Source organism: Podarcis bocagei (assembly GCF_964188305.1).
Source record: "Podarcis bocagei genome assembly, chromosome: 5".
Taxonomy (NCBI): domain Eukaryota; kingdom Metazoa; phylum Chordata; class Lepidosauria; order Squamata; family Lacertidae; genus Podarcis; species Podarcis bocagei.
In genome coordinates, this window is record NC_138129.1 from 84,638,827 (window position 1) to 84,664,466 (window position 25,640).

At 45.5% G+C, this 25,640-nt stretch overlaps 1 protein-coding gene across 2 annotated transcripts in view; it reads left to right on the plus strand.

Annotated features, from left to right (window-relative positions):
* The first annotated feature begins 22,778 nt into the window (after nt 1-22,778).
* The window catches only part of DENND1B (DENN domain containing 1B), a 184,398-nt gene continuing 181,536 nt past the window's right edge, over nt 22,779-25,640 (plus strand). The window contains exon 1 of one of the 2 annotated variants that reach the window (XM_081194375.1): nt 22,779-23,258. In XM_081194375.1, the coding sequence (XP_081050501.1) occupies nt 23,242-23,258 (17 nt within the window). In that variant the 5' untranslated portion in view covers nt 22,779-23,241. The remainder of the gene's footprint in view (nt 23,259-25,640) is intronic. The other variant, XM_081194374.1, reaches the window with a different exon arrangement.

Sequence of the window (25,640 nt, forward strand, 5' to 3'; positions counted from 1 at the left end):
TGTGCCCAGAAGGAGCTAGTAAAATTAGAATGGCAAAGCAATATGGGACACTGATTGCTGTCTCTTAAGTCCTGATGTATAAATGGGATGCATCAAACCCCCAACTTTAAAAATCAAGCTGGTGATTTTCACTTATCTACCTTCAGCTGTTTACTACTAACATAACAGAACTGATGCTGTCACTTTGGCAATATTTCTGGGCAAGAGGTGTGAAAGAGAGGCACAATATAATATCCAGTGTCTCTGTTGACTTTTTTGGGGAGGCCAGAGCCAGCGCAAACAAAAAGTTAAAAATGGAATGTGTAAGAATGACCTTGGCATTTCCAGTGCACTATGCGCCTTCCTTAACAAATAGGTGGTTTTATTGCCACAGAACTTTTCAGGTTACACTAGAAAACAAGGGCTGTGAGGGCCTTGTACGTAAATTCACAGACATCCTTTACAAATGCCAGTTTGTAAGCCAGGGGAAAGGTGTTCTGGCCCAACCACACACAGGCTCCATTCCAACAAGATCAGTAGTAAGCAGTGATGTAGCATGCATTGCCGGAGGCTGAGGCAAGGCAAGGATTGCTCCCCGTAACCTCAGTTACGTAGGAATCAACAGGCGGACTTAGCTCGCTGTGCCTCTGAGGAGGTCACCTGCCATTCACCGTGTTTGCCCTCTCAGGTCAGCAACCTCCTGGCGGGAGTGCTGGCTGGCACTCCTTGGTGGGCTTAGCGGTGTCCCACCAGCCTCTCCTCTTCCTCACCTGCTCTCCATCAGTTGCTGCCCAAGGGAGGAGGCTGGCAGCAGAGGCCATGGAGAGGCAACAGGATGCTCCCTCACTGCTGCTGCTCAGGACAAGTGCCAGCTCTTCTTCCTTCCCAAGTTCGGCAGTGGCAGCAGCACTGGAGGGGGAAATAGGGACATTCCGGGATCAAATCAGAAGCCAGGATGGCTTATGTAATTCCAGAAGTGCCTCTGGAAAGTTGGGACACTCAGAGGGTATGGAATTTCATGGTGAGACAATAGATGTTGAGTGGGCTTCTTTCTTAATCTTCTAGCTAAGCAACTATCCAGGATTGGTTTTACAGTTTTGCTGCTTTGGTTTAGACCTTAACAGCTTTATTCTGGCTTCTCCACTACCTCTTTGCCTGCAGTTTGTTCCTCTATTAACAACAGTCACCATCTTGCCTATGACCTCATCCCTTTCGTCCCTTTCAGCAGTTCATCCAATTATTTCTTACTAATAAGTCGTCTTCTTCTTTGGCGATCACTCGTAGCCAAGTAATATTGTCTTCCATGAACACGGTTTTAACAGTGGGTCCGTAAGTAACTATGGAGGCCAATTCTGGATCCACACGTCCTTCCACAGTGGGTACAAAGGTTTCTGGGCAGGAGTTGATCAAGGTGAAGGTTTGCCAAGCGTGCCTTCCTCTTTGCACGTTTCTCCCTTTCATCCTGAGTTCAAGTGTCTTCAAAGCCCATGACACCTTTTGTAAAGGCTGTTCTCCAATTGGAGCACTCGCAGGCCAGTGTTTCCCAGTTGTCGGTGTTTATAAGACATTTTTTAAGATTTGCCTTGAGAGAGTCTTTAAACCTCTTTTGTTGACCACCAGCATTATGCTTTCCATTTTTAAGTTCAGAATAGAGTAGTTGCTCTGGAAGATGATAATCAGGCATCCACACAACATGACCAGTCCAACAAAATTGATGTTGAAGAATCATTGCTTTGACACTGGTGATCTTTGCTTCCTCCAATACACTGGCATTAGTTCGCCTGTCTTCCCAAGTGATGTGTAAAAATGTTCAGAGACACCGCAGTTCATCCAATTATTTATTATTAATAAGTATATAAGCCATGACCATTCAAATATAAAGCATTATTATAAATGCAACCCCAAGAGAAAGGAGAAAGGGATGCAGTTTGTTATATCCTACTGCATAACATACCGAAGTACAACTTCCACTCCCTGGTATTTTGTGGGCCCTACAGGTAAGGTTGTAAGTAGCACCTGTAAATAATACTTAGCACATGCAGTGTGCATGCAAAGAGTTCAAAGTGCTTCACAGATCTTATGCTGGCAATTCTTGCAAGGAAGGTCCAGATCAGCTAGGGCAACACAATCAGATGGACGGGGTGCAAATAATAAAATCATTGTTGTTGTTGTTTTCATCATACTGCAGATCGGAACGGAGACTGAGAGGTGGCTGGCTTGCCTAAGGCCACCTAGCAAGTTGGTGGCCAAGGCCACATTTCAGCCAGGACCAGTCATCATTATTTTACACTCATCTGAAATCTTCCCTTCATATTGGAAGTGGAAATGAGTAACCTCGTCCTTCAATCTGAATACGGTATGTTCTGCACTCCTGTGTTGAAATCCATACTCGGAACAAAGCTTCCAGGCTTCCAACACTGTATAATGAGGAGTTGAGAACGGGTGTGCTACATTTGGTACTAATATGCAGGGATTAAATAAGAGATGAATGTCAACTTGCTGCCTATTACCCGTCCGTTTATACTAATTTTCTTTGCAATCCAGGCATGGCTGAGTTCTAATACTACCCCCATTTTCTTTTTCTTAATTAAAAGCGGAATTCTGAATGTCAACTGTATTCGAAACGCTAGGCAAGTTGGGGTTTGCTTACAGTTGTAAAATCTAGTTTTCCAAAGTTGATGGAAATTCAAGGGAAGATGTTTGTGAGTCTCTCCGGGCTGTGGTTTATGATTGCATTATCATTCTCATGCCCCTGGCATGCTTTAAGGGACAGTTGCTTGAATCCCATAAGAACATGAACATTTTAAATGGCCAAAAGACATGTCAAGAAATATATATTCTCTGTTTTTTAATGAAATAATTTGTCCAGGTTTGGGGCATAGTTAGAAAAGAGGGAAGGATTGGTGTTGTTTTGTTTTGCCGTGAATTAATTTAACAATTGTTCTTAAAACAAAATCTACAGCATTTTAGAAAATTGACCTAAGAAGATTTAATTGCATTTGCTAGTGATTTGATCGCTTATTCTTCTGTATTCCCAGCTCAAACAATGGGTGCTTGCTGAACCTGATAGCTGCCCTTGTCTTTCTCTGTCTTACACAACCCCTTGACACATTAATCATGATGGCAAACATGATTGAGAAGTGGCATTGCTCAGTGCTGGAGGCACATGGTTCGCATGCAAAAGGACTCCGGTTTAAACTTTGCCATCTGGGAATCTGGGTTTTGCAAAGGATTTAAATATAAGAAAGTTGTTCTCTCTCTCTCTCTCTCTCTCTCTCTCTCTCTCTCTCTCTCTCTGTGTGTGTGTGTGTGTGTGTGTGTGTGTGGTCTGTAAAACGTTAACCAAACAAATGCGGAAAGTTTGGCAGATGTCTTTATTTCTTTCTGTCATATTCCTTTTCTTTCTTAAAAAAAAATCAAAATCAGTTATGGATGCAAAATAATAACCAGTGAAATACAGCTAAACAAATACATTAGAATCAAACAAAAATCCCACCAGCAAACATCCGGTATGGAGACCGAAATACAAAATGTGTGACATGAAGACGCCTGAGTACAAGCACAAAAGAGAGTCCGTGCAATAAAAAATAGATGTTGCAATATCATCAATCTGGAGACAGTACACATTCCATACATGCAAGGAAGCAGAGGGCAGCATTTGATGTAACTGCTTAGTGTTCATCTCACATGAAATAAAATTCCACCTTATAACTTAGAGCTTCTTGACTGTCTTTAATGATCCTTGAATAGCTCTAACTTACCAAGTTAGTTTTTGCACGATTGCTGTGTTCCACACATCATTCCACCAGGATGCGAGAATAACAATAGGTAGACCTGCTGCGTCCTGCCAACCTAGCAGTTTGAAAGCATGTCAAAGTGCAAGTAGATAAATAGGTACCGCTCTGGCGGGAAGGTAAATGGCATTTCCATGCACTGCTCTGGTTCGCCGGAAGCAGTTTAGTCATGCTGGCCACATGACCCAGAAGCTGTACGCTGGCTCCCTTGGCCAATAAAGCGAGATGAGCACCACAACCCCAGAGTCGTCCGCTACTGGACCTGACGGTCAGGGGTCCTTTTATCTTTTTAGACCTGCTGCCACCAGCAGGAATATCACAAGGTCTTTAGATTTCACAGTCTTGTTGTCGTCATCAAACATGTTGAACGATGCGTTATTTTATAATTTTGGTAAACTCCTTTGTCACATCAGGCCAAAAGGATTTAGCCAAGGGGCAGCCCCACCACAGGTGGAAACAACTGCCATGTGAACCACATCTTCTCCAACAGTCTGGAGTCATTCTAGATGTAATAGGGGAGAGTTGGATGGGAGTTCAATACCATTTGTGGTTGAGTGTGAGAGAGAACTCAGCTACATTGGCAAAGAAAAAACCCTTTATATGCTTTGTTTATGCATTCTAACACTGGGACACCAGATGGCGTTGTGGAGTTCTGCTTTTGTTAACCTGATTTCTCGTACAGTGGTACCTCGGGTTACATACGCTTCAGGTTACATACGCTTCAGGTTACAGACTCTGCTAACCCAGAAATAGTACCTCAGGTTAAGAACTTTGCTTCAGGATGAGAACAGAAATCGTGCTCCGGCGGCGTGGCAGCAGCAGGAGGCCCCATTAGCTAAAGTGGTGCTTCAGGTTAAGAACAGTTTCAGGTTAAGTACAGACCTCCAGAACGAATTAAGTACTTAACCTGAGGTACCACTGTACAAAGTTTGCAGTGCTTTTAACTGAAATGCTTATTTGATGTGTCTAGATCCAGCCAGTCAGTTATTCAATTTGAGCAGACCTCCAACCAAAGAGGGTGTGGACTGGGGGGTGGGGAACCAGGACAATGTAGGGCTCTGTGGACAGTGACTTTATTTACTATTGCCAAGAAGATAGTGAAGATGCATGGTTTACAAAAGAGTGGAATGGCAGTGCTTGGAACCATAAGAAGCCTTAAGCCATGGGTAGGCAAACTAAGGCCCGGAGCCCGGATCTGGCCCAATCGCCTTCTAAATCTGGCTTGTGGATGGTACGGGAATCAGCGTGTTTTTACATGAGTAGAATGTGCCCTTTTATGTAAAAATGCATTTCTGGGGCCTCCGTGGTGTTTTTACATGAGTAGAATGTGTGCTTTTATTTAAAAATGCATCTCTGGGTTGTTTGTGGGGCATAGCAATTCGTTCATTCCACCCCCAATATAGTCCACCCCCCCCCAATGTCTGAGGGACAGTGGACTGGCCCCCTGCTGAAAAAGTTTGCTGACCCCTGTGCTTGTTTAAACTTTTCCTCCTTCATATCTGAACTGGAGCAAGTTCCTAACATTCCCTCCTTACACAGTGCTTCACCACTGGGAAAACTCCACATATAATATGCTCCTAGATTATCTGTTTTTTTGAGCATCCATCCTGATATGTTTGCAGGTCAATTAGGGTACATGATGTTGACTGGTGAATAATTGAGCATTCATCCTGATTTTTTTTGTGGGGAGGCTAGCTGACACTGCTGCAAAGCAAGTGTTATCATGCATTTTTCGCTTGTGTTACCTGTTGCGAGAAGTCTGAACTTTTTGGGAAGCAGCATTGATGCACAAGACCTTCCAACCAACTATAATTTTGTGACCCGAATTTGTCAGTATGTGGTTGGATCCCAGTTGAAAATACAGACCGTCCGGAAGTCCCCTTAGAGGGTGAAAACTTCCACCTAGAGAGAAATAAATTAAGTAACTGAGTTGCCACATAGCGGAGGCCACAGTGGTAGGATATTTAAAATCCTATGTATTGGAGATAGCAGTGAGATACTAAACTGTGAGCCTCAACAGTGTGTGTGTTGTGATTTCTCAGTCCAGAATAACTTGTAGTTGGTGTCATTATTATTATTATTAGGATGGACAGATGCAAAAGAGGAACAGGGCTCCTGGACTTCTTATCATTCATTTCAATTATTATATTTTTATGCCACCTTTCCAAAGTTAAAACCATGCTCACAGTTTACTATCCCACTGCTATTTCCAGTACACAGGGCTTTAAATATCCTACCACTGTGGCCTCCGCTATGTGGCAACTCGGTTACTTACCGTAATTTATTTATCTCTAGGTGGAAGTTTTCATCCTCTAAGGGCACCTCTGGCAGCTTACAATGTATAAAAAATTACAAAATTATAAACGTAACAAAAACAATAAATAAAACATCAAAAAGTACACAACCAAACGGAACAATTTCCAAATAAATCATAAGAAGATAAAAAAACACCAAAAATGAAGACCAATAACAGCAACAACCCACACAAACAAAAACCCCTAAATAACACCCCAGCCCAAGAGTCTGATCAGCAGCCTCAGCTTTTGTAGCTGGAGTCAGTCAGGGCCCAGCCCTCCAAGGCCAAGTGGAAAAACACCTATAAGTCTGGGAGCAGGTCTTCCAGGACTCATAGCTGTGTACAAGAGATAATTTAAGCAGGTGTGGCCTGCATTCAAGGTACAGGATACCTAGCCTCTATTTGCCTCTGTTCCACCCCCATCCTTAATTATTTTGCTACTTGTTTTGGCTTTGGCTGGGAATTTGGAAGTTAAGCAAGCCAATTCATACTGGGTTTTTTTGCTGCTGAGGAGGGTGAGCCTACCTAGAGACATTAGAGGAGACAAAGAGCTGCTGCTCCCCTGTCCTGCTTTTCCTGTCCCAGCAATGTCTAGTTCTACACAACATGTGTCATGATGTGATCACTCTGTGCCTTTTCCCTCCCCCTCCCACCTCAGATCACTTACTGTCAGGGGCAGAAAAACATACAGACAGATGACAGGGCATCACGCAACGTCTTAACAATAGATGTTACTAGAAGGAGAGGGAAAGCGGGAGTGTTTGCAGTTCTGTGCTCTTCTCGTGGCTAATTTGCACCTCTCTGTGTATTGTTGGCTAGCTAATTATTATGGTTGCTTGAGAAGTGGAATGGCAATAGGAGAATAGGGTGGGAAATCAGGAACTTATACAGTGGTACCTCGGGTTACATACGCTTCAGGTTACACACTCCGCTAACCCAGAAATAGTGCTTCAGGTTAAGAACTTTGCATCAGGATAAGAACAGAAATCGGGCTCCGGCGGCGCGGCAGCAGCAGGAGGCCCCATTAGCTAAAGTGGTGCTTCAGGTTAAGAACAGTTTCAGGTTAAGATCAGACCTCCGGAACGAATTAAGTACTTAACCCGAGGTACCACTGTAAAGCCATTCCTGAGACACTGGTGAAGATTTGCTGTGTGAAGCAGAATTTAAGAGGCAGTCCGGTTCCAGCTCTAGCATTGGGTAGCAAATATTTCAAGAGCTGTTTGCGGGAGCAGATCACAGGCTTACCACAGATTTTGTGGAGCACAACAATCCCACAGACTCAGCCACATGGACCATTTGCCAGAGTTGCGAATCATCCTACCTGTCTTTCTGATGGCTCCCCATCTATAAAATAAAATGCAGGTGCCACAGTTCCTTGCCCTGTTCCCATTTTTCTGACTGCCCCCCCCCGCCCATTTTACAAAGGGTCAGAATGAGGATTCTTCATCTAGTAGCCAACAAGATGCAAAGGCATCACAATTCTGCTCCCCCAGAAGCATCCTTGGAGTTGCCTCTCTCTCGGCTGTAATAATGAGAGCCTCTGCCATCATCGTAAGACTTGGAACATTGATCGGTTCAAGAGTGAACTCCCTGCTGAATGGGTATGCGACCGGAATAATGCAGAGCTCAGCTGCAGTACATTAAAACTTTTTGGCAAATTGACTGTATAGCAATATATTACTTCTGATTGTTTAGGTAATTGATTTTGGACCATTTCTTGCCAAAAGGAAAACTGACAGCGACAGATGATGCAACTCCCTCCCGCCCACACCACAAGCAATTAAAGGGGGGGGAAATCATCTTCTGTCCTGGTTCTGCTTAGGTGAAGAGTTGTTGCCAGTGTACACTGAGAGAATAATGGGGAGAAGGAAGATGAGAGCAGCCAAGGTCCAGCAAGAAGACCAAACAGGACCAGTCTTAAGGAGAGTTCTTGGAAGGCAGCCAACAAGAAGTTGTTCAGAGTCCAGAGATCTGGAAGGCAAAGGATGAAGCTGAGCAGGCTACAAGGACTGACATGGAAGGCAGAAACTGAGCAAATGTAAGAAATTGCGCTAGTGATTGTTTCCTTTCTAGAAGCTGTGGCTCTGCCCATTGGCAAGTGAAGTCTCTCATCGTGCACCTGTACTTTAGCCTATACACCAAGGGTGGTTAACTCATGATCCTTCTCCAGATGCTGCTGAACTACACCTCCCATCACCTCCCGACTGTTGTCCATGTTGGCTGATGCTCAGTGGAGCAACATCTGGAAGGAGGGGTGAGGGAAGGAGTGTGTGAAATGAAAAAAAGAGAATGTTAAAATAACAGTAATAGCAATAACCTTTTTTTTTTTTTTGTAAAAACCACTTGGGGATTCCACTGCCATTAAGAGGCACATGTGTTTTCTTAAACAAAACAAAACACCTGCAAATAACGAACACGCCTGCACCTGAGCAGCTTTTTCTTCTGGTGAGCTGCCATGCTGGCAAAGGGGGTTAAAATGCTGAAAGCTGCAATCCTAATACACTTGCTCAGAAGTAAGCTCATTGAGTTAACTCAATGGGACCTGCTTCTGTGTAGGGCTGTGCACAGTATGGTTAACATCCATAGTGTTGCAGGCACAGTTGGCCAGTTTTCGGACCCTTGGGTTCCGAAAGATGAGAGCCAGTGTGGTGTAGTGGTTAAGAGCGGTAGGCTTGTAATCTGGTGAACCGGGTTCGATTCCCCGCTCCTCCACATGCAGCTGCTGGGTGACCCTGGGCCAGTCACACTTCTTTGAAGTCTCTCAGCCCCACTCACCTCACAGAGTGTTTGTTGTGGGGGAGGAAGGGAAAGGAGAATGTCAGCCGCTTTGAGACTCCTGAAGGGGAGTGAAAGGCGGGATATCAAATCCAAACTCCTCCTCCTCTTCTTCTTCTACAAAACAGGATCGAGTACAAGGCAGAGACACCATCTTTCTAAATTATAAAACAACATCCTATTTCCTGCCCTCCCCAATAACAACAGCTACTGATCACACTGTACACTTGGCTTTTGCATTCTATAAATGCGGATTTAAAAAAATTATATATCAGAGGACTTCTGATGCAACCTCAAAATAGTCATAATGGCCAATGTTTAATTTACAACATGCTGCTGAATCAGAAGGCAGTATGAAAAAGGATTTTTTTAAAGCTTATGATGACAGTGATTTAAAGCCTGGATTGTGGCCATGGATGCGGGCTGAAGCAGAAACTTTTTATTACTGAAATCAACTTACTCTTCCTTCCCTTCCTGTCCTGGGGGTGGGGGATATCCTGCCCTGCAGAAAGGATATTTAGAAGCTAATTCATCAGCCTGGGAAAAAAAATTATAGCTCTACATGTAGCTGTTTAAAGCAGAGATGTCTTTCAGTGACACCTCCCGAAACCAGCACTGGATGGAGAAGTCAATGAGCTGGAACTCCAACTTGGAATAGAAGAACATGAAATCAATAGACTAACTGGGATGCCAAGTCCAAGAAATATATAAATTGCTTGGAAAATGACTAAGCCTTTTGGCAATGACTCCTATGCAGTGGAATAGTGGCTGAAATCTAAACATGGGTAAAATCACTGACAGGTTTCTCTCCTTGCACAGAATCCCCCAGGTGATGATTCCCATGTAGGTACTGGCCTCAGTATTAATAGCAAACTTTGTTGGCTTTTTGGCTTGAGTAAATTTGTGAGGTTTTTTTTTTTTTTTTTAAAAAAAAGAATAGCAGGACTGTAGTTTTAACTAACCTTAGACATCAGTTAATATTGGAAGGGAAAGGGAGCGATATTAGCTGACAGGCTTGAGTGAATGAATTGGAGGTTTGAATGAATTGGACTTCTTCCTTGTCTTGACAGTTCCATCCTACCTTTTGTTAAAAGAACTCAGGATACTGTAAAAAAGGTAAAGGTAATTAATTAAGTCCAGTCGCGAACGACTCTGGGGTTGCAGCGCTCATCTCACTTTACAGGCCAAGGGAGCCGGCGTACAGCTTCCGGGTCATGTGGCCAGCATGACTAAGCCGCTTCTGGCGAACCAGAGCAGCGCACGGAAACGCCGTTTACCTTCCCACCGGAGTGGTACCTATTTATCTACTTGCACTTTGACATGCTTTCGAACTGCTAGGTGGGCAGGAGCAGGGACCGAGCAATGGGAGCTCACCCCGTCACGGGGATTTGAACCGCCGACCTTCTGATCGTCAAGTTCTAGGCTCTGTGGTTTAACCCACAGTGCCACCCGCGTCCCCTACCTTCATGCTGTACTTGGGATTATCACTGGTTGACTTCACAAAAACCCTGTGAAGTGGCCCAGGCTGGGAAAGAGAGATTCACTGCCACTCACCGAGGTCTACACCCTGTGTTACTGGAAGATATAAGGGTGGCTTGCACCCCATCTCTTCCCTGGTGTCAAGTTTGGTGATAGGAAGTTGAAAATAAAGTGTGACGGAACAGCATCACATCGGCACTTCTGTAAGGGGGTGATATCTCTTTGAAACATATGTTCCTAGAGTGCTCTGTACTCACTAGGTTTGGGGAGAAAGTGCTGAACTATATAAACATGATCACATGGAAAAACCTAAAAAATTACAGAGGAAAATATACTTTTAAAAAATTGTTTTTATTAAATACCGCATTTTTCGTTGTATAAGATGCACCAGACCACAAGACGCACCTAGTTTTAGGAGGAGCAAAACGAGGAAAAAAATATTCTGAATCTCAGAAGCCAGAACAGCAAGAGGGATCGCTGCGCAGTGAAAGCAGCAATCCCTCTTGCTGTTCTGGCTTCTGGGATAGCTGTGCAGCCTGCATTCGCTCCATAAGACGCACACACATTTCCCCTTACTTTTTAGGAGGGAAAAAGTGAGTCTTATAGAGCAAAAAATACGGTATTTTCTTGGGCAACAAAAGTACATACCACGCCTCTGCTTTCAGTTCAAAGAGTCATTTTTATTGATCAGTTACATTCAATGTGAGACACTAATGTTATAGACAGTGTGAGATTTGGGGGGCGGGAAGAAAAGTGGGTGATGGAGTGGGGAAGAGAGAAGGGGGTGGGGAGAGCACACTTTCATTCTTTTACATAGTATATGTGCAAGGTTTTCGTGGCAGCGTCATGTGGGTAGGTTCTTTTTCCATTCATTTATTAGAGGAAAATAGACTTTAGAACTATATTCCTATCGTTTGGAAGCTGACAACTGGACAACGAAAATGGATTCTGCATGCCTAAGAGACTGGAATTGATGACTTGGAAGAGTAAAGATATGATCCCCTTTAATCAATGAATTGATGATATGACAACACCTGCAACATATGAACGGATTGCTTATAGATGTAGACTTTGGATAAATATATCAACATTTGGAATGAGTTCATACAAAATATAGTAGGTTATTAATAATCATATATTTGTTTCGACAATAATATTTTATATCTATCTATAAAATGTATCTGCTTATATTTACCGTATTATACTACAGTGGTACCTCGGGTTAAGTACTTAATTCGTTCTGGAGGTCCGTTCTTAACCTGAAACTGTTCTTAACCCGAAGCACCACTTTAGCTAATGGGGCCTCCTGCTGCTGCTGCGCTGCCAGAGCACGATTTCTGTTCTCATCCTGAAGCAAAGTTCTTAACCTGAAGCACTATTTCTGGGTTAGCGGAGTCTGTAACCTGAAGCGTATGTAACCTGAAGCGTATGTAACCCGAGGTACCACTGTATATGTTTTTTAATCATTGTACTTTCCCACACTTTTTCTTTCTCCCTCTTTTTTCTTTGTTCTTTTGTCATTTTTGTAACTGAAACTGATTCAAAAAAATATTAATTTTAAAAATAAATAAGGGGCAGCCAATGAAGTGGTGTCAGGGTGGAGACAGTACTGTAGCCAATAATCAGTGATGTTATGCTTGGCCTCTTTCCTGCATTGCAAGGGTGAAACTGTATGCATTCACAAAGCCTCAGCGCCTAGGGCTTGCCGATCGAAAGGTTGGCGGTTCGAATCCCCGCGGCGGGGTGCGCTCCCGCTGCTCGGTCCCAGCGCCTGCCAACCTAGCAGTTCGAAAGCACCCCCGGGTGCAAGTAGATAAATAGGGACCGCTTACCAGCGGGAAGGTAAACGGCGTTCCGTGTGCTGCACTGGCTCGCCAGATGCAGCTTTGTCACGCTGGCCACGTGACCCGGAAGTGTCTCCGGACAGCGCTGGCCCCCGGCCTCTTAAGTGAGATGGGTGCACAAACCCCAGAGTCTGTCAAGACTGGCCCGTTCGGGCAGGGGTACCTTTACCTTTACCTTTACCCTTGTGCTCTGAGTTAATGTATCCAGAATAACTGAAACTCGGAAGTTGAAGCAACAGATGGGAACCACTTCATTGGCTCTGTCCACATATTTCCTATATCCAAACATGACTTAAAACAATGTGGGAAGAAGAAGACAAACACTTCTCACAGTGCCGTGGTAAAGAATGGCTTAGCTCTTAATGCTCCTACAAATGAATAAGAGTACTCTTCGAATGACAGTAGGGGCCGTGTTCAGCGGACAGTGCCTCTCTCTTCATGAATATGCATTTTGAAGATCGCAGTTGCAGCCTACATTTGTCACATCAGAAGCAGAAAAAAGTACTGTAAACACACACACGAAAAGGGAGCTACAGTTCCATTGATATTTCTGAAGAGTTCCCCATCTGCCCTCCATTGTTTGATTCCTATGTGCGGAAGGAAAACAGACTCACATCTTGAATTTTTTGAAAGGAGAAAAACTCAGTCATGTCAAGCCACGTAATACAAGAATGGATGCATTTATTTAAGCTCAGTCGGTGCTTGTGAAATACGCACATTTAAGAAGATCTTAGTTAGGCTTCCCATAGATATCTGGTTGGCTACTATGAGAACAAGCTAGCTTCTGTGACACATGGTACATGCACCAGTTGTGTTCACATTCTGGACTAAGTTTAGACTATGAACAGAAAAGTAGGCTACAGAAAGGCAGAATAACATACCCTAACTGGAAATCGATATAATAGCTAATTTTGCAAGCATATGATTATTATTATTTATTAATTCCAATTTTTTTTAATTGGTTTTCACAATTTTACAAACAAGCAAACACACAAGACAAACAAACATAAATCATAACCTTATTGAAAATTACACTTATTAACTTTGTTAAGTGACTTCCTCACTTCCTCTTGGTTGAATTTCATTGCATGTCCTTTTAACGGTTTTCCAAATCACAATTCTTATGAAATTTAACTTAAACATTAACATCCTTAAATCTTCACATTATGGAATTAAACATAAAAATTAACATAAATAAAATCCTAAGCCAATTAAGTATCTGCAAGCTGTTTTCAGTTAATTTAACTTAACATATTTAACTAAATAATCATTAAATTTAATCCACTCTTCCTGATACTCCTCCTCCTTCTGGTCGCAGACTCTTCCGGTTAGGTTGGCTAGCTCCAAAAAGTCCATCATCTTCATCTGCCATTCTTCTATCGTTGGTAATTCTTGGGTTTTCCACTTTTTAGCTAACAAAATAAGAGCAGCAGTTGTGGCATACAATTTTTTTTATTTATTATTATTTATTAAATGTGAATATAGCCCTTCATCAGTTTACAACATAAAAATACAATATATATACTTAAAATTTTAATAAAAACAATAACAAAACCAAACCAAGAATTAACCAACATTTAAAATATTGGTGATTAATCAACCAAAGGCCTGGTTGAAGAGGAACATTTTCATCTGACACCTAAAGGTGTATAATGAAGGTATCAGCTGAACCTCCCCGGAGAGAGCATTCCACAAACGGGATCCGGTGAAGAAAAGGTCCGTTCCTGTGTGGATCCAGATCTTGTGGAGGAGGCACATGAACATAATTGACATAACTGATACCAATTCTCATTTGTTTTCAAGGTTGACCCTTCCCTGTCAATTTGGTTTATTGGTGGTGGGTGGTGAACTGGTCCTCTGGGTGACTCACCATTATAAATCCTTGTGCTTTGCGAGTCCACTGTAGGGTATGTGACAAGGCTGAAGCTGTTTCTAGTTTGCAGTTCCTTATTCCCACAAAAGTTTGAAACAGGGCTGGAGATATTTGCTGAGGTAGCAAATATATATATATATATAGGCAGGGACATATACTTTTTAGTTTCAAATTGGGGTGGTTCGTTTAACCTTGTTTTGCACTTTTTCAGAAATAAGTAGTAATCAACTTCAGCATTGTGGTTTGTTGGCAGTTTGAGATCATAGTGGGCCAAAGCATTACGTACAAATTCACGTCAGGCTTGGGGTGCTGGTGAAGTGAGATCTTAGAATACTACTGATGGCTTTTTTGAAACGCCAAAGAAATCCTTCAGATGTGAATTCAGAACCAAGCCTTAAACTCCACAATCAGGCTCATTATTTTTGTGTGGAAGAGTGGCATACAAATATGAATGAATGAATGAATGAATGTGATATCATTATGATTCTGTTATAAGTCTCATTATAAGAAGGGGAGCAAGGTTTTGTTAGCATAATTCAATAAAAAGTGGACTAACCAACAACCATTAAAAGAATAGGCTTTGCTTTGAATAATTTAATCAAAAGGCATCTCAAAGATATATTCAAGCCTTGGCTTTGTTGCTTAAAGTTGGCACTCTATATTTTTAAAATTTCCTGGAAATCCACTTGGCACTGAGAATACTGTGCATTGTATAGTTGACGCTAGAGGGCTAGGACTGGCAATTGTTGGGGAGTTCTGTGGCCGTGACAAAAAAAGGCAGGAACAAGTTCATAGAGGTGGCTGGTAGGTTTCTGGGAGCATCAGGCAGCAAATCATAGCATGAAATCTAGGATCATGATCAGGTATTAAGTTAGATAAGAGGGCACTAATAAGTCAAAGGGGTGTGTGTGTGTGTGTGTGTGTTCATACAAGCATAGTGCAAATATTCATTGGCTCTACTGAAAAGATATGTAAAGCAGGAACTAATGGTAATAAGGGTGGATAAACAGTTAGCAAAAAACATGGAGAACAGGTTGGCTATAAACTCTGCTATAAAATAGAACTGTTGACAGACCTGTATAAGCAACCTTTACTTGTATAGTGTATAATATTGGAATAGTGGTTTTTACAGAGAAACCTGACAAAGAGAACTATAAAATGTGTTTATTTAACACAGTTTGAATGCTAGGGCTCCAGAAACTATGCAAGTAGCTAAAACAACACACACAAAAAACAAAGCAAGAATGACGACTGTGTCAAAGTTAAGGTATCAGGACTCTTGTTGTATAACACACTTCTCTGGCAGCTCTCCTCATTGACCATAGTAAGATTTACTTCAGAGCAAGCATGCATAAGATTGCATTGAATAAACTCTTTAGCCAAGATTTCTATTTACTTTTTGCTATGATTCACAGCAGGGCGGGAGGAGCTGTTGCAGTCAAGAGCCACATACCAAAAGATTAAACTTTATTAGCAATTAAGTGGAATTGTACAGAAAGTTCCTTGCAGTGAGGTGAGAATAATAATAATAATAATAATAATAAATTTTATTTATATCCCGCCCTCCCCAGCTGAGCCGGGCTCAGGGCGGCTAACAACAACCAAATAACAGTCAAATAATAACACATTCTAAAAATATTTCATTATAAAATTAGTTAAAATCAAATTGATGGCAACCGATTAAACAAAATTCTGTGCAGGTTGCCAGAGGAGGGAGTCAGGCTGCGCCCTGACCAAAAGCTTGGCGGAACAACTCTGTCTTGCAGGCCCTGCGGAAAGATGTCAGATCCCGCAGGGCCCTAGTCTCTTGTGACAGAGCATTCCACCAGGTTGGAGCTGCAGCCGAGAAGGCCCTGGCTCTAGTTGAGGCCAGCCTAACCTCTCTGAGGCCTGGGACCTTGAGGGTGTTATTATTTGTAGACCGTAGGTTTCTCTGTGGGGCATACCAGGAGAGGCGGTCCCGTAGGTACGAGGGTCCTAGGCCGTATAGGGCTTTAAAGGTTAAAACCAGCACCTTAAACCTGATCCTGTACTCCACCGGGAGCCAGTGCAGCTGGTATAGCACCGGATGAATGTGATCCCGCGGCGAAGACCCTGTAAGGAGTCTCGCTGCGGCATTCTGCACCCGCTGGAGTTTCTGGGTCAGTCTCAAGGGCAGCCCCACGTAGAGCGAGTTACAATAATCCAGTCTGGAGGTGACCGTCGCATGGATCACAGTGGCTAGGTCAGGGCGAGAGAGATAAGGGGCCAACTGCTTAGCTTGGCGGAGATGGAAAAATGCCGCCTTTGTTATAGCTGTAATCTGCGCCTCCATAGAAAGGGAGGTATCGAAGATTACACCCAAACTCTTAACGGACGGTGCTGGCACCAATTGCACCCCCGCAAGAGATGGGAGTTGCCCCCTCGATCCCATATCGTCCCGCCCCAGCCAGAGGACCTCTGTCTTCGAAGGATTTAACTTCAACCGGCTCCCACGTAACCATCCAGCCACAGCTTCCAGACATTTGGTCAGTGTGTCTGGGGCCGAGTTAGGATGGCCATCCATCAACAGATAGAGTTGGGTGTCATCAGCATACTGATGGCAGCCCAGCCCAAAACTCCGGACAAGCTGGGCGAGGGGGTGCATAAAGATGTTAAAAAGCATCGGGGAGAGAATCGCACCCTGAGGCACTCCACACACCAAGGAGTGACGCGATGACAATTCCCCCCCAAGCGCCACCCTCTGTCCCCGATCAGAGAGAAACGAGCGCAGCCATTGAAGGACTGTGCCCTGGATCCCCACGTCGGCAAGGCGGTGGTCCAGGAGTTCGTGATCGACCATGTCAAAGGCTGCTGACAGATCTAGAAGAATCAGCAGCCCCGACCCGCCTCGATCCAGCTGCCTGCGGAGATCATCTGTTAGGGCGACCAGAGCCGTCTCGGTCCCATGACCAGCACGGAAGCCGGACTGGAATGGATCCAAAGCAGATGTTTCATCCAGAAACCTACCAAGCTGTTCAGCAACCGCTCTCTCAATCACCTTACCCAGGAATGGAAGATTCGAGACCGGGCGGTAATTGGATAGATCTAAGGGATCTAACGATGTTTTCTTTAAGAGCGGACGCACCACCGCCTCCTTCAGTTCCCCTGGGAATATCCCGGTGCCAAGGGACAAATTGATGATATCCCCCAGGGGGCCCCGCACCTCGTCTGGACACGCTCTAATCAGCCATGACGGGCACGGGTCAAGAGGACAGGTGGTGGGCTTTCCAGCTTGGAGGAATCTGTCCACATCGGCTGGAGATATCCGGTCAAAGTGGTCCAATACTGGACCCGAGGACAGTCGAGGGGCCTCCAGTTCCTTTATTGTATCCAAATTGGCAGGGAGGTCATGGCGGAGCGACAAGACCTTCTCCGCAAAAAAGCTCGCAAATGCCTCACAGCTGTGTGTCAGATTGTTATTTAAATTTGGCTGTCCTTCAAGGGACGTTAAAGACCGGATTATACTAAATAATTGCGCCGGGCGAGAGCTAGCGGATGCAATGGAGGCCGAGAAGTAAGACTTCTTAGCGGCCTTCACTGCCATCTCATAGGTTTTCATAAAAACCCTATAAGATGTTCTTGAGGCTCCGTCACGGGCACCCCGCCATACTCGCTCTAGCCGTCTGAGGTCCCGCTTCATTTTCCAAAGCTCCTCGGTAAACCAGGGAGCCCGGTTTCTGCGGGGTCGCAGAGGGCGCTTAGGTGCGATCTCATCGATGGCTGCCAGGAGCTGGGTATTCCAGCCCTCAACAAGCTCAGTCAATGAGTCGCCAGGGGGAGCAAGGTCCCGCAAGGCTTGACGGAATCTATCAGGGTCCATCAGCCTCTGCGGGCGAGCCCAAATCGGCTCGCCACCTAAGCAGGGTGGGGGTGGAAAGTCAATCCTGGCTTTCAGAGCGTAGTGATCAGACCATGGCACCTTCATCGAGGGAGACATGATCACATCTATACCGGCGCCAAAGATCAAATCCAGCGTGTGGCCTGCTTGATGTGTGGGGCCCGAAACAAACTGGGAGAGCCCTAGTGTCGCCATGGAAGACACCAGGTCCAGAGCCTGTGAGGAGGGAGTGGCATCAGCATGGATGTTGAAGTCCCCCAGTACCAATAGGTTGGGGAACTCCAAGGCCCAGCCGGCCACCGCCTCCAATAGGCCTGACAGGGTGGCTGCTGGTGCGCTAGGTGGCCGGTACACCAGCCAGACAGCCAAGCTCTCCTCGGAGCCCCACACTAGGCCAACACATTCAATGCCGGGGATCGATGGCGATGGTAGAGCCCTGAAAGAACAATTTTCCCGGATTAATATTGCCACCCCTCCCCCCCGGCCCACAGTCCGCGACTGGTGGAGGACAGAGAAACCTGGGGGCGCCATCTCTCGTAGGGTAACAGTTTCCCCTTCGCGCACCCAGGTCTCCGTCACACAAGCCAGGTCAACCCCCTGCGAGGTGAAGAAGTCTCGCAGGGTGGCGGTTTTTTTGCCTATAGACCTGGCATTGCACAACACCAGTGAAGGAGGTGAGTAATCCTTGCTCACCCTACCCTCGTCCCTCGGGATGGGGCGCAGATTGGAAGGGGTACGAGCATATCCATATCTCGATCCCCTTCGCCTATGACATCTGAATCCTCACTTCTTGTTGAACATCACTTCCCATGTGTCTAACGATAAATAAGTGCCGAAACATTTGGATCAGATTACAAATGGCTATGATTAGACTGTTTTAGATCTCTCCCGCTAAGCATGGTACAAAATTAACTACAGGCTGGATAGGTTGTGTCATGGAAAGGGTTAGAGGACAAGGCAGTAGAGTGACCAGGTGAAAAAGCAGACAGCTTAACAGCTATTTGGAAGAGAGGATTTAATCAGCAGGTATTGCTTGTATTAAATTTCCTCTGCAACTATTAAAGGTGCATGAGCCTTGTTCACTTTTTCACCTGGCCACTCTACATACCAAGTCAGGAAACCGCACAATAACTTTATGGTCTGTCTGAAACAAGAACAGGGAACAGTAACAGGAAACCTCTGGCTCTGTCAAGACACAACTAAGTCCAGTTTCTCTTAGCTTGAGACACTGTCCATTGCAGGTTACTATCAGAATGCTACATATAATCTACAGCGGCAAGATGCAGCCAAGCAACCTGAAATAAACAGAACAAACAACGTGAAGCAGAAATAAAACGTGTAAATATTCGAGACAGTTTTGTTAGTAACACTGACGACACATTTCTACGCCTCCATCTAGTAAACTCTTTTGTACATACACCGGAGACTGCATGTCTAACAGGCTTTTTGTAACATTTCTTTCTTTTTTAAAAAAAGCTATCCCAGAAACTGCTTTTGAAATTCCCTACTTAAAAACCAAAACAAAACCAAAGCTGAATGTATTTGATTAAAAAGCAATCCAAACAACCACAAAGTTAGTCAAAATGGAAAATCAGAGTGTTTCTCTGAAATACATTGTGATATTTAGGCATTTCAGCTGGCTGGCCGACTAAAGGTTCATTCCTCCCTCCCCCATCCCCTTTTAATTTGGTGAGGAGATGGGGAGGGGGCTTTGTGTACGATTCACATTCATTCAGTGACTGCAGCATTGCTTTGTAACCCTGTGTAAACGTTTCAGTGGCAAGAAATGGAAATAAAACTGCCCCTTCTTTCCTCTTTGTAAACTTTTTTTTTAAAAAATTGTCCAAAACAGGGAAGCACTATTTATAATGAAAGGAGAAGTATATACCGTAGAGGAAATATAAATGACTGGTTCTTTTAAACAAAAACCCACCACAAGCCAGTGCAAAGCAAGACAGGATTAAAACCTTAATGTCATTTATAGGACAATACAACCCCTAGTTCAGGGGTGAATAACCTGAGGCCCACCAGATGCTACTGGACTGCAGCTCCCATCATCCATGACCACTATGTTGGCAGGGGCTGATGGGACTTGGAGTCCAACATCTGGAAATTTAGGTTTTTCCACCCTTGCTCCAGATAACTCAATGCCCCTAAGATAACTCAATCACATCAGTGGGTCCTTAAGCTGCAGGAGTCCCAGAAATTGTAGCAGGATAGACATGCATATGCAATATTACTTTTGCGCTCTTGCGTTGTTTTATCCTAATTAACCACCGCCCACTGGCTCCACTCAAAATCACAAACACAGGGTAGAATCCTGAAGTTCACCCATAAGCATATACTGTACTGAAAGAGTAAGGAAGAGCTGCTGTTTAATCACCCTAATTAGAGGTATGACAAGGCGGCTAAACAGTAATTAATCTGTGTTAAGTGGCCCTGAGAACGTCCCCAGATTGTTTGTACAGCAGAGTAGTTATAGCTCATTTAAGGAAAGCTAATATGTATCAAGAGATTCTGAGACAGCAACTATGGAAGATCTAATATATACCCTTGCCCAATTTCCTGTATCCTATAAATGATTTTTTTTTTTTTTGGCCTTCCTGATCAGGTCAGCAGTTTGAATCCCCACAACGGGGTGAGCTCCTGTTGCTCGGTCCCAGCTCCTGGCCACCTAGGAGTTTGAAAGCACGTCAAAGTTTGCAAGGAGATAAATAGGTACCACTGTGGCGGGAAGGTAAACTGTGTTTCCATGCGCTGCTCTGGCTTGCCAAAATTGGCTTAGTCATGCTGGCCACATGACCCAGAAGCTGTCTGTGGACAAACGCCGGCTCCCTTGGCCTATAGAGCGAGATGAGCATGCAACCCCAGAGTCGTCTGCGACTGGACCTAACGCTCGGTGGTTACCTTTACCTTTATGGTTGAGACAAGTTTGTATTGTTTGAAAGGTAGCAAAGAGTCCGTTTTTATTGTTCAAAAGACAATCTCTGGACACCACTTCTGCAACATACGTTATCAACAAGATTGAAAAACAAAGACATCCTGATAACACACTGCAGAGTCAAACTGACAGAAATTAAGCATTGTTGGGGTAGAGGGATAGGCAGACAAACCAGAAAGGAAGGGTTACAAAGTGTCTTCAGCCACTTTAAAACACACATATACAAATACTTTCATATCATGTGGAACAATAGCGCTGCAGTGTGTAAACCTATGCATGTTTACTTGGAAGTAAGACCCATGGTGTTCAACAGAGCTGTCTTCTGGGTAAGTGTGCAACAGGAATGTAACCACAGCCAAGTTTATATCTGAAAGGACTGCATTTTAATTATGGTGGAAGTTTTAAAATTGTGAATAACTGGGCCATGAGGAAAAAAGTAGGATGACATTGGGAAAGACAGTGGAATGCAATGGTTTGGAATGAGCAGCATCTGGATTCTCTAGTCTAGGAGTTAGTCAATACCTAAAAGATTAGTGTGGAAGCACCATGCAATTATTTCCTGAGAAATTATTACCTCCATGTCCTCCACTCACAAATGGGTTAGAATCACAAGAGTTGGAAGGGAACTTGAGAATCATTGAGTCCCACACCCTGCAATGGAGGAATATGCAGCTGACATTTACAGGGATCAAACCTGCAACCTACCAGTTTTCATTGTAAAGACTGTAGAAGTCCAACTTTCACCCTTGAAAGTGTATGTTGGTAGTGCAGGAGACTTTTAATTTCACTGCCATAGGTTCAAGCGCCACACTGGGCAGAAGATTCCTATTTTTGCAGGGGCTGGACTGGATTGGCCCCTGGTGTCCCTTCCAACTCTACTATTCTATGATTCTAAGATAGTTGCTCAACTGCTTGGAAATAAACTCCTTTGATTTACTTCTGAACACAAGAGGGGCAACTAATGTGCATTATTGAGAATATGCTTGTGCGTACGTTCATAGGCTGTGTGGGCTGAAAACAGAGAGGAAGTTTTCCATCCTGGAAGTGGAAGCTGGGTTGCCATATGTCTGCTTTTTCCAGGACACGTCCTCTTTTCCACGAGTCGTCATAGTGATCCATAGCTAAAAAGTAGAAGTCAGCAAATGTGTCCTCTTTTTTGCTCTTCAACCCCTTCCTCCCCTTGCAGACTGCTTGTATGTTTAACAGCTGCAACGAGAGGTAAAAATTAAACAGGCAAGATTAGACCCCTCCACGTCAGCTGCGCCTGTTAAATGTATTTCGTCAAAGTAGCTGCGAAAAGCACAGGAGCCCTGCCAGGGGTTAGAAATATGGCAACTTGTCTAAGAAGGAAGGGAGAGGTGGACAGAGAGAAGAGGCTTTCTAACTTGCTGGATATCTAAATAGCAAACAATTTTTATTTTTTGGGAGAATCGTTTTTCAAATCAAAGAAGTGTTGGAAGGGGCCACCAGGATCATAGTCCAACTCCCTGCCACGCAGGAATCTTTCACCAACGTGGGGCTCACTGCCCTGAGACTGAGTTATTATATATATCACACCCAGCCCTCCCCTCCAGCTTCAGACTGGGTGGCTCCCACGGGGACAGGTGGAGGGAGCCTCTTCCACCCTTCGAGAGGGAAATTATCAGGCCCAGGGAAACAAGGCCGGGCGCAAGCAGCGCTTCGAACCCAGATCTCGCGCGCCGTGGACTGTGTCCCTTGAAGTGGACGGTTGCCAACTTCCCTCCACCTCCCTCCAAAAAAGGGGGCTGTTCAGCAGAGTCGGCGGCGAATCCTCCCGCTCCTGCGCTATAAAAGTGCAACTTTCTGGTTCCCGCGGGCCGGGCAGCCGGTGGTCGAAAAAGGCCCGCAGGAGCGCGCGCGCCCCGCGTCAGTTGGCAACCTCCCTCAGTCGCTGCACTACTACTACTATTATTACTACGGCGAGAGGCGGCGGCTCCTGCGGCTTCTCCTCCCCTCACGCCAGGCCAGGGCAGCCTCAGCCTCGGCCCCGGGAAGCGTCTCTCGTCCGGGCTTCCTGCTTCCCGCCAGGTGCCGGCGAAGCCGCGACAGGAACTGGGAGAGAGACGCCTCTGAGGGGAGAGAGAGGGAGGCGCCGCTGCCGCTGCTCTGGCTGCCGACGAAGCGAGCGAGAGGCCGCCGGCGGCCACCTTCGGCCCGGACGCCCCCGGGAGCCTGGCCCGGCCTCCGCCCCGGGGCCTAGAGCGAGCGCGAGAGCACCGAGCAGGGAGGAGGGCCGAGGAGACCCTCGCGCCCCTTTTCCCGCCTCCTCCTCCTCCGCCCAGGCCGGGCCGGCGCCCGCCTCGCGTCTCCTCCGCGCCGGGGGTGGTGGTGGTGGTGCTGCCGCCCTCCTCCTCCTCCGAGGCGCCCCCGAGATGCGACCATGGACTGCCGGATCAAGTGAGTGGACGCGGCGGGGAGGGCGAGGCGCCGAGGCCAGGAGGGAGGAGGAGGAGGAGGGAGGAGGAAGGGGTCGCTGCTACTGGAGCCACTGCTGAGGGGACGCCGGGGGAGGCGTCGGCGTGGGGCTAGGCCGCGAAGCCTTCTCCCCTCGCTCGCCCCACACCTCAGCCCCACTGCCAGCAGGAGAGGGAGAAGTCGCGGAGGAAAGACCTTCGCCCCCCTCCCCTGTCTCCGCGGGTCAGGGTCAGCAGCCACCCGCGCAAGCTCCCTTACCTGGATGGCGCAAAGACCACCTGCACGCCCTCCATCTCCCCCCCCCCATGCCGTCTTATTCATTTGTATATTTATATTTGCACCGATATACCTACCATCAAGGAGCTCAAGGTGGTGCACCTAGTTCTGCCCCCCCCCACCTACAGTTCATCCTCACAACGACCCTGCGAGGGAGGTTAGAGATGGTGAGGGACGCAGGTGGCGCTGTGGGTTAAACCACAGAGCCTAGGGCTTGCCGATCAGAAGGTCGGCGGTTCGAATCCCCAGGTGAGCTCCCGTTGTGCCAACCTAGCAGTTCGAAAGCACATCAAAAGTGCAAGTAGATAAATAGGTACCGCTCCAGCGGGAAGGTAAACGGTGTTTCTGTGTGCTGCTTCTCTGGTTCGCCAGAAGCGGCTTAGTCATGCTGGCCACATGACCCGGAAGCTGTACACCGGCTCCCTCGGCCAATAAAGTGAGATGAGCGCCGCAACCCCAGAGTCGGTCACGACTGGACCTAATGGTCAGGGGTCCCTTTACCATTACCTTTAAGAGATGGTCCCAAGGTCACCCAAATGAACTGCTGAGTTGGGGAGATTCGAACCCTGATCCCCCCAGCACTCTGGCCATTTCAGCTGGCTTGGGAGTGTCCCACCCTTCAGCTGTAGATCTCGGGGTTGTAGATCTCAGCTGTAGATTTGCAGCATGAAAAAGCAAGGTAAAAATACAAAGTACCTAATAAAAAACAAGAACGAAACAAACCAATAACCCACCCCAATATTATTCTTCCTTTTATGTATACCCTCTTGATAAACACTTCACAAACATCATAGGTAACTGAAGATTTCCACTGTCCTTTACACATCTGACAGCTTTAACTTAATTAAAAATGTCTCCTCCTCCTCCTGGGTCCTTTTAAATAGCAGCTTGACCTCTGCACAGTTCACCAGGTGACACTGCTGTGAAAAGCTTCTCCCCGTGACTTTCAGGAACTAAGCAGTTGCTAAAGGTACAAGAGCAGGCTAGGGTGGAGGATGTTTTGAAGTTGGCAACTCTACTGCCAGCCGGCATGGGGAACCCCTCCCTCAGCATCTCCAGTGCACATTTTCAGCCTCCTTATGAACATCTGGCACTCAGACTCCTATACCTTACTAGAGGAGTCCTCTTCCTCTCTTCTACCTCCCTCCCCGACTGTCAGCCACATATTTGACAGGAACTGGGTGCTGCTTTAATTTCTGCGAAGATCATCACGCCTTTCCCTGAAGCCTGCACGTGGTTGTGTGAATATGCAAGGCATATCATGGGGACCCTGCAGCCTGTCAAAACACTCATACTAGAGTCTATGAAATAGTGGTTTGGCATTGGGGGGCCCTGCAGTGGTATGGGGACCCCTCCCCAATTGCAATAGAGGACATTTTAGGGTTGTGGGGTATTAGTTTGGTAAAGAAATTCCAGTGACTAGTCCAGATGTGAACAGAAGATGCCAAAGAATTCCTAGATCAGTCTTTGTTTACTGTTTTGACATTGAATTGTAAGCCAATATACATTTTGACTGCATTAGCCAATTCTAAAGCAGATATATTTGCAAAGTGAATGATTGGGCTTTTGCCTCGTATTTGCAGTTAAAGCCTTGACTCTGTGAGACTTGCTGAACTTTAGGTTCCGAGTAGTTTTAAAGTGATAAGAAGTTTAACCTCCACTTTAACAAAGTGACAGTAATCTATTTATGATGAACCGTTTGGAATAGACCTGAAAGCCTGTCTGACATTTATTGCTCTGGGCTGACACTTTAAAATATGGTGTGAAGGACAAATAAACTTGAAAGGCCTTCTTGTGGAAGCAAATTTGTAGATATGCACAGCAGGAAGCACAAAAATTTACTACTATCATTTCAGAGACTGAATTGATGAGATACTTATCTAGTTCCTGAGACAAGAAGTTGTGGTTACAGTTAGCGGACCTGCTATGATATAAAGTTTCTTTTTTAGTCATTGTGGGCACCTCTGCTGTTAGAAGCAGACTGAACTGCCCAAATTTTATTGCAGCTGTTTTAGGAGGGATCCAAATTGGATACTCAAATAAGGCTACATTCCTATGCACACTTACCTGGGAGCAAGCTCCATTGAA